Source organism: Corylus avellana, chromosome ca1 (genome assembly GCF_901000735.1).
Source record: "Corylus avellana chromosome ca1, CavTom2PMs-1.0".
Taxonomy (NCBI): domain Eukaryota; kingdom Viridiplantae; phylum Streptophyta; class Magnoliopsida; order Fagales; family Betulaceae; genus Corylus; species Corylus avellana.
The window spans coordinates 43776655-43786795 of record NC_081541.1 but is presented as its reverse complement, the minus strand read 5'-3'; the positions used below and the strand labels follow the sequence as shown (position 1 = coordinate 43786795).

Below are 10141 nucleotides of genomic sequence, written 5' to 3'. Positions count from 1 at the left end.
CAATGGCTAAGAATTGTATTATAAAACTTGTATCGGTGATGATGGAGTTGTTTATCATTATTCTTATCAACGTAAAAGCTAATGAAGTTGAGAAAGTTTTGGTCCATGATGAATTTTTGGGACCAATGGAGTTATGCCTTTAAAGTAAAATTGAAGATTGTAGGCATAAAAGAGGTGAAAGTGGGGGACTTGGAGTATCAACGATGTGTGATGAAAGGCTTTGTACACTGCTTGCGTAATGTCAAAGAGCATGAGGACCCAATTATCTATCGTAACATTAAAAGCTGCGCACATGATTGCGCCCAAAAAAAGAAAGGAAGCGCTCTTGTGAGTTGTTTATTTGGCTGCTATAAAGATTATATTCAAAAGCTAGCCCTTAAATGTCGTTAATTAATACGCATAATCCATGAGCTTAAGTGGGCTTTGGATTTGGTAAAGAGCTCTAAACTTTTTCTTTGTCTCTCTCCAAAAAGAAGACTTTTCAATTATTACATTATTTATAGGTTAGTGATAAAAAGTTCATGTAGGGATTATTTAATATCATTCACCGCAAAAAAAACTCTTTTGCTAGCTAATTGCTTTGACTTCATTAATTAGAACCTCTTCAATGCTTACATTGAGACAATCACTTTACTAATAAAATTTGAATTCTCTTCTATCGCATTGTGGGTCCTTGTGGATTCTATATATACATTGTGTATTTATGGTTATAGACATTTGGGTGACAACACATTCACCACATGACATCCCGTATACTGTTATATGAAACAAAATAAAATCTTAACTATGAAATGAATTATCTCCATTTCCAAGTGAAATAGAGAGAATCCTATTTCATTCAAATTAAGCTCCCCGCAATCAAAAACCTTTCAAAAACAAAAACAAAAAAACAAAATAGAAATTTTTTTTTCTTTTTTTCTGAGTAAAATAGAGAAAAGTTGGCAGAGAGTTATTATGGCATTCTAAACCCTAAGACATGAAAATAAAGCCAAGCCCAAATATAAAAACTTGAGAGTCTTCCACTCATAATTGTCTTTTTGGAGTTGCAAATTGGAATCATATTTTGTACGTAGTCTTTTACATCAAGGCAGGTTTAAGTGATCAATTTCCTTTTATAGGGGCACGGCGGCCTAGAAAATGGAAGAACAATAACATCGACTGCAAGATTCAAAGATTTAAGGTATAGCAAGGAGTGAAGCGCAAAGGAAGCACAATCAAAAGCACTCTAGCAATTAATCTATAATAATACCAAAATACTTTACTTTAATTAAAATATAAATTATTTAACAAAAATACATTGATATATAATATGCTTCTTGTAGCAAAAAAAAAAAAAATGCTTCTTATTAATAATTTAATAAAAACTTTGTTGTGATCGAACTACTCTAACCAGCACTCCAGATGCCTTTTTATTTATGCCTGAATCAAACAAAAATATCACCATACTGATATCAATAATACTCTTAATGCGAGTCATGATTCAGAGCACACGGTGTGCTTAGCACGCCGTGTAGAAATTTTTTTTTTTAATATTTTAATGCAAAAAAAAAAAAAATTTGCACCGGTGTGCTTGGCACGCCGCGTGCTCTTTAGCTTCACCCCTCTTAACGCACCTATTGGACAAATGATGCAACGTCAATGAAGATCATCATGAGAAGTATTGTGCATTAATTAGAGTAATGTTAAATGACAGAGTCCTCCAAAAATTGATATTTCTTTTAAAATTATCATTAATTTGATTCTATCACAAATCTAAAAAGGTTTTCAACCGCTAGGACATATGAAGAAAAAGCAATGATGTTTGTTTTAGAGGAAATAGAAATGAAGAACCACGATAAGGATTAACATTTCTGCTCTCAATAGATTTAGCAGTAGACAAACTATCTTTTTCATCTTTCTTTCTTTCCTCTTCTTTTAAATAATCTTATACATATTCCTTTACAAGATTGAGGAAATAAACTATTAGACTTCATGAACCTCGTATGGTTCCATCAGAGAAATCCACCCTTGAATCCATGGGATCACCACATATAGGTCTCATGAATTCAATAGTACATAAATTTGCAAAAAAAAGATGGATATGCAACACTTCTCTTTTCATTATTATGCTCACCAAGAATTTGAGTTGATCTAATGTTAGACGCAGACCAATAATTATGAAAAATTGGAGTGCAGAAAGTAAGTTCATATAGATTGGATAGCCATAAGACCAAATAATTGAAATTTCATTATGGATTTAATTAGGAGAAAACATAATATTAAACCAAACATAATAATCAGAAACAACAAAAACAAACAAAAGGACATGAATGTATGCAGCCATTCCTCAAGGCAGACCAACTTCATAGTACTTCTTCCAATCCAACTCATGAATGCCACTCAAAGTACTTCATCAAACCAAACATGTATAGGGAAAAACTTGCAACAATCTTTTATTCCCATGAATTTGAAGAACATCCTTCTTTGTATGGGTTAGTATATCGTACAACACCAAATGCCCCTTCTCCTTCTCTTTCTCTTTCTCTTTCTCTTTCTCCAAGATCAACCCATTTCTCCAAAACCCCAATGGCCTTTTTGGGTGGTCTAGGAGAACTGAAATATTCACGAGTTTCGTCCAAGACTCCTTCACACCAAATTCAAACAAAACCCATATAACGAAAGATGCATTGCTTTTCTCCCTCTGCATACGCTTTCGCTTTGTTGAGCGAAAACCCATTATAGCAACGGACCCATTTAACACTCTAAAATTAACGGAGGAGTAATGTGAGAAACGTGCACGACGAGGAAGCGGCGTCGTTCGGAATATCTCTTCCCCCGAAGTTGAAAGCAACAATTTCCTCCTTATCATAAAGTTTACCGGCCATGATGTTTAGTGGGCACCACCCACCAGAAGAAAAACCCATCTGAAGCGGTGGTCGGAAAATTTAATAGGTCATCCAACGGCCGGCGTATGCAAAGTTCATCAAACGGCACGCTGACGTCAATCAGTCTCCATCTCCGAGTGCTCAGGCTGTACACTTCCACCTGGCGATTGGTCGTCTTCTTCCCGATTTCGGTTCTAATATCGTAGCACAAATAATTGCGATTATTGCGCACAATGTTAGAAATCCTCAGCACCTTGAAGTCGTTGGATCTCCGGTCGAAACCGAATCCGACGGTGATGAGAATGGCACAAAACTTCATTCTCGCACCCGTCTCATACTGCCAAGGTGGGAGGCGCGGGAGAGGCTTGATAGCTTCTGAAGTTGCGGGGTTCCAAAGATAGATTTTTTCATAGTGTTCGTGGAGACAGATTAAGCCATTACAGGAAGCCACAATCTTAAAAGCTTGATTTGTACTTAGCTCCAGAGAGTGGCGCTCCAGGGTGTCGCCAGAGAGGAAATAAAAAATATTCTTATAATTGAATTTGGAAAATCTGGATCTAGGTTCGAAGAGGAGAAGAGGAGCAGCAGCACAATTGGGGTCCGGGAGAATGGATTGGTTGATGGAGTTTGGGGTAAAGAAATCAGGGTTTCCGACCAGAGTTCGCCAGGTTTTGCAAACGCACCTGAATCGGAATAGGGATTTTGGTGGCAGGCTGCCGAGTATATTCACCACCACTTCCTCCGGCAGATAGCTCGACATTCTGGTTGAAATCTGGTGGCTGGCGTGTAGAAAAAGAAAGGATTTTTACTTCTTTATAGGAACCCTAGGAATCTCATTCTCACCGCATGCAAACCGAGAGGACAGCGAAACCTAATCGGGAACGGTGTTAACTGTTAACAATCACAATACGACCACGTTTCCTAAAGGAAATTGTCTTCCTACTTTAGAATCACAAAACGACCACGTTTCCTAACACAATGCATGGAAGAGGCGTTCGTGGAATTTTTTTTTTTTCATTCCCTGGATCATTTGGTTTGCATGGGTCATTAATTATAGTCGACACTCGAAGCTTGAATTAATGAACAAGATTAAAACAAAATAAATAAATGAATACGAATTTAAAAAAAAAAAAAAATAGAATAATTATCGGAAGAGAGATGTTTCTTTATACTTTGATGTGTTCATATTCATATACGTGATATATTGCGTACATTTGCATGCATTGAGTTGGCATGTTTAATCAACTATTAATTAAAAAATAAAAAATAAAACAATTAATGATGAATGGAGCATGCTAATTTAACCAAAATATATACAATATTAAAATATATATATATATATATATATATATATATATATATTTTGGTTAAATTAGCATGCTCCTTATATATATATATATATATACTCTTATTAATCAGTCTTTGCTTTACCATTTGGCAAATGTACGAACAAAAGTTTTTTTTTTTTTTTAAAATTGGTTTGAATTTTTCTTTTCTCAGTATAATAAAATTAATATTATGCATCCTTTTAAGTACATGTGAAAATGCAATCACATGTGTTTTTAACATGACCAACACAATTATTTACCATGAGAATAATGCTACACACCACCTCATTTCCATTTCCTTAAAACCTATGTGACAGTAGTCTTTTAAAATTAAAAAAAATAATAATGATAATAATAAAAAATAAAACTAAAAAAATCAATATCCATGCATAGCAAGTTCTAGGGGTTGGTCTCAAGGAAAAAAATTGTGGATGGACAGAGTTCCCCCCAACTTTAATGACACAAATTAAGACCCGTTTGGGTCTACAACTTTAAAATAGCAATTTTAAAACGTGTACTTTGGAATCATAATTTTTCAAAACATAATTTTTTTTATATGTCTACATAGGAAGGGAAAGGAGATTGAGATTCGAAATAGTGACCTCTACTTTATTGCTTGCAATTTTGATAATGTAAAAAATATGGATTTTCAAATTAAAATTTTTAAAAAACACAATTCCAAACGATCATTTTTTTGCGATTTAATTTAAAATCCCACTTTTTGTCTTTGAAATAGCGACGTTCAATGCACACACATTGCAAAAAAATAAAAGTGAAAGAAAAGACGGCTAAGGTATATTCTTAATTTGCAGAATTTTATAAAAACTGTACAATATAAGAGAATAGCGGAAACAGCTATGCTGCCTTTTGAATCTCATTCCATTTCTTGATCTGGTCGACAGATCAGTGGAAGAAACTTGCATGCAAACATAAGTCTTGAGATAGTTATGTCCCAGAAAAAACCCAGGTAAAGAGGAACTTTGAAATGTAAAACTATACGAGTAAAATCGTGTCTGCTCGTCCCGTAATTTGTAAAAGCCTAAGGAAGATACCACGTAGGAAGGTATGAACTCATTGCATACTAGGGTTACGTTTAGTTTGTGAAATAGCTATTCAATTTTTTTTTTTTAAAAAAAAAAAAACTTTTATAAGGAATGAAATAAGGTGGAATAGAATAGCCGCAGGGCATGTTTGGTACAAAGAATGCCTATTCCGTTAGAAAAAATGAATAGCTTTTGTAACGAATGAAACAACAGGAAATAAAATAGCCTTGGTGTTACTCTTTAACACTTTGAATAGCCATTCTCTTGGGCCATGAGAATGGCAATTTCAAGGCTATTTTATCTCACCTTCTTCCATTATTAATAAAAGCTATTATTTTTTTCTTTTCCTAATGAAATAAGCATTCTACCTACCAAACACAACCTAGGTTTCCGAATTACAAACCATAATTACAAGGTTGAGCTTGAGGAGGCTGGAATCATACAAGCAATCATGGATGCCCAGCACATTCCGAAAATTCAGCCCGTTTGTTGCCTAAGATCAGTCCTTGAATGGAAAGACAACCGTGCATGGAAAGGAAATGCAAGGTATGGGTCACCCTCAAAATCCTCCTTTGTTAATTCCCTAATTATTTGCTTTAATAGAAATTACCCTCATATAAATGTATCTTTCAATAAAGCATTGACCACAGATTTCCTTAGTTGTTTATTCCTTTTGTAATCTCCCAGAATCAAGGAGAGTTGGCTCTGCTCATAGGTTGCAGAACAATAAAACGGCAACCATGCATGGAAAAGGGACGTTTCTTTGCATTAGTTTATCATTTAGAATTACCAAATTTGAGCTCTTGTCAGAAGGAAGAGCTCATTGAAAAATCTAGAGATTGATTTCAGCCATGACAATGGAGCACATACTATGCAATTATGCACAGTTTCCCTAGGAATTCCAACAACCAGATACAGTACACACCCACAACACACAAACAACTAAAACCCTCATCATTTCACTTCCAAATTGAGTACAGGGATGCTCACAATCATGAAAAATAAAAGGCTAAGATAAATACGACGAACGAACCTGTTTTAGGAAAGAGAAGAAGGAGCAGTAGATGTAGGGGGTGAAGAAGAGATCTGCAGCTCTCTGCGGAGTTCTTTGACGACAGCGGTGAGTGCCTCAGGGTTGAGACCCAGGTCACAGAGAGCTATGAGCACAGAGAGGGTGTGGCGGTCGAGCCCTGTGTCCAAAACGTTCGACATGTGGAATGCCAGGTCTAGTGACTCCCTTGCCGTTCGCGCAGCATTGGGATCCATGCCTTTGCTCAATCTGAACGAGAAGTTCAAATCTATAGGCATTAGGCATGGAATTCGATACAATCATCTCTAGGAAGAAATGGGGAAAGCTCAGAATTTGGTACCTTTTAGGGTCGTCTGGGTTTTTGTGGAGATTTCCTAGTGCTGGAGCTCACAACGGCCACTGGGGAAATGCCTCAGAACATTTAAATTCAGCAGGGCAAGTAGGGGAAATACCAGAACATAATGCATGTAATGAACTGAAAAGAACTAATGAGAGCAGCACATAAGATCCATTTAGATGAGATAGATTGTCATTTCTAGAACATAAAGGGCCACTAGGTTAGACAAGATAAATACTTTTTACATTCTGATGTTCATCTAGCGTGCATCTCCAATGAGTTAACATGCTTCATTCACCATTTGTGTTTTTTTTTTCTTCTTCCTTTTTGATTAATGGTGGATCAAACATGCCAACTTTGATGTACTCAAGACAAATGTCATTATGTCCCCAATTGGTAGTTCAATCAGCTGGGGATCACGCCTCATGATGTGGAAGTTACTAATTCGAATCCCCCTCCCCCTCTTGTGCGAACATGTCAAAAAAAAAAAAAAAAAAAAAAGACAAATGTCATTATGCAAAGAAACATTTCTTTTCAGATAAAACATTAGAACATGAACAAAACGGATTATGAACCCACGACTTTACCCTTCACCAAACAGATTATATGTGAGGTCTCATTCACAATGCTCATCTATTTTAGTATTAATACTTCTTTGCCCTTAAAGGGGAAATTACTAGAAAGAAATCAAAAGCAAATATTCTTGTCAAAGTAAAATGGAAAATATTTCCTCTTAAGGTTTTCATCAAAACCCACACAAACTAGGAACATAAACTAAGATTTCTCAATATTGTTACTTATTTGTAGAATAACCGAACACCAACAAAAAAAAAACGAAAAATATTTTCTGAAATTCTTTTTCCCAAAACCACCCAGTCCAGATTCCAATCATGGAAGTTAACAAGGTTTTGACAATTAATTCAAACAAACACATAAGTCCAAAAACAGAGAAACGAAAAGGCAAAAATAAACAGAATTAACAGCATTTCAAAATATAGAGAGAGAAAGCGGAAACAATTGAGAGAGAGAGAGAGAGAGAGAGAGAGAGACGATTTGAAGTCGTTGGGGAGAATTTGCAGCAGCCGAACTGAGAGAGAGGGAGATGGACGAAGGACTCCTACGGTTTCCGGAGCTCTCTCTCTCTCTCGTATTTCTGCAAAAGGGGGCGACAAAATGCAAAACACAACACTATCAACGATCCAAACAGATTCGAGTACAACGGTCTAAAACTACTGAGATCTACAGCAATATACACCAAAACCAAATTTTACAGAACCAGAACAAAATATGCACAATTGGAATCAAAACCAATGGGAACTCCGAAACAAGAATACCTCGGAAAACGGCTCTCGGAAAACCGCTTCCCTTCAACTGAAGGCTACTCTCTGCTTTTCACTTCAGACTCAGAGAGGGAAACAAAAGCACACGTGAGAGAAAAAAGAAAGCGTTGGTAAAGGCACCCGTCGATCAGGATCCTTGCAATTTTATAATTTAATATTAAAAATTTTTTTTAAAAAAATGGAGGAAATCTTTACTCAAATTCATATAATAAACATATAAATAAACAAAATATCTCAACCCGCGCCAACTGCCCCTCAACCGTAACGATCCACCGCATGCTGGACACGTGTACCCTCCAAATCTTCTCCCTATTAATTTCCTGCTTTGTTAATATTTTTAATACATATTAGACAATTAGTTTTGATATAAATGTTATACATAAAAATAAAAAAATAAATAAATAAAAAAATGAAAAAAAAAATTATATACATATATATATATATCCACACAAGGAGAAAAAGAAATGGATTCAAACTAGTGAGGCGTGATTTTAGCCATTGAGCTATTCCTTAGAGACAAATCTATTATATTAATAATAATGATATAATAAGAAGATAGACAATAATATTGAATTAATTTCTAAAATAATTCTTTCTTTGAAAGAAGGGGAGCCAATAAATTATATGGATAATACTAGACATCTTAACACTTTTTTATAAATTTTTTTTCCAAAATGATCTCGTCCATTCAATATATATATATATATATATATATATATATATTCTTAAATGAATATGAGGTCCAGATTATTTGAGAAAAAAGTGTTGAGATGCCTAGCAGCCTTCAATTTATATTTGAGGTGAACGAACCAAAATATAATGATAAGATTTTTTTTTTTTTTTTTCTCTTTCTATGCTATATTTTACTATATATACGAAGAATGAAAAACACAACTCAAAATAAAAATGAAGCATTTTATAATACAATATGTGCATCACAAAAGCTATATATATCAAATTATAAAAAATATATGTGCTAATATTGAGAGATTAATAAGGTAAAATGTAGGCGCAAGTGCAATAAAATTTGAGATGCAATGAACAATGGTTCCATGGGAAACACATCTTTTTTTCTTTTTAAAAAAAAAGTAGAAATACATCTTATCAGTTGATTATAAAACATTATGACTTTCTATATATTCATTGTCTTTTTACTTGTTTAGTGTACCATGAAGTTGTCGATCTTATTAAGTGATTTTTAAAATTATCGTTGAATTTAAAATAAATTATTATTAAATTTTAATCAAATTATAATTTTAAAAGACATGACGTCACGGAAATAACAAAATAATACAATTAAGTATTCACTTTGCCACCATAGTATCGTAAATCCTAATTTTTTTATTTTTATAAGTAGGTTGTAAATCCTAGTTATTGCGAGGGCAATGGCTTTCATTGGTCTGTGATTTGGTCTCTATGTAACTCTGCCATTGTCCGGAACAAATTAAGAGGTGGTCTTATGACTTGGCTTATTAATTTTATTTTATTATATTTATTAGTGTATATAACGTTACATCATTAAGAATTTCAAAATAACGTGACAACATATTTATAATGATGTAATAAAACAAAATTTAAATAGCAGATTCTTTTCACTATAAGGTATTGCACAAATATTTTACATAACATTCATATTAATAATTTGTACTTATATAATGATAAAATGATAAAATAGACAATAATATTAAGTTAATGGTAAATTGTGTCAATGTCCCTATAATCACAAAAATACATTTAATATAAAAAAGGACACAAATTTCCTTCAAACTAATATGGAGGAAATATTCTCCAACTCATGTAAAATAGTGCTAAGTATCTATAAACATTTAAAAGGCAAATTAAATTATTAACCTTATTAATAACAGTTTACTAATTTAGACTAAATTTAATGTGCATATTAAATGTTTATAGACACTTAGCATTATTTTACATGGGCTGGAGAATATTTTCTTCATACTAGCTTGAAGAAAATTTTTGTTCTATAAAAAATAATAAAAATTTGAAAAAGAAAAAAGCAATCAACATTTAAAAAAAAAAAAAAAAAAAAAAAAAACAACAACAACAACATCATCAACAACACAAAGGGTGGGCCACCCTCAAACACCCGCTGTGTTAGTCTTACGGGTTTTGGTGGTTGCTGGTCCACCACTTAAGGGTGGTTTTCAAACTACCTTTCTTTTTTTTTTAAAAAAAAAAGAT

General features: G+C 33.7%; 1 protein-coding gene and 1 long non-coding RNA gene across 2 annotated transcripts; both read right to left on the bottom strand.

Annotated features, from left to right (window-relative positions):
* Window positions 1–2853: 2853 nt before the first annotated feature.
* Window positions 2854–3624, bottom strand: LOC132172802 (F-box/kelch-repeat protein At3g23880-like). Its single transcript, XM_059584376.1, has one exon. It carries the CDS (start codon window positions 3622–3624, stop codon window positions 2854–2856), a length of 771 nt encoding a protein of 256 aa, XP_059440359.1.
* A 2980-nt stretch (window positions 3625–6604) lies between these two features.
* Window positions 6605–8077, bottom strand: LOC132164285 (uncharacterized). Its single transcript, XR_009438367.1, has 3 exons — window positions 7937–8077; window positions 7653–7755; window positions 6605–6664 (listed from the first exon to the last, which is right to left on the bottom strand). It is a non-coding gene; the product is annotated as an uncharacterized LOC132164285 (long non-coding RNA).
* Between the last annotated feature and the right edge of the window lie 2064 nt (window positions 8078–10141).

Excerpts from the sequence above, each read along its gene's own strand:
- LOC132172802 (XM_059584376.1), bottom strand. The coding sequence starts at position 3,624 with ATGTCGAGCTATCTGCCGGAGGAAGTGGTGGTGAATATACTCGGCAGC.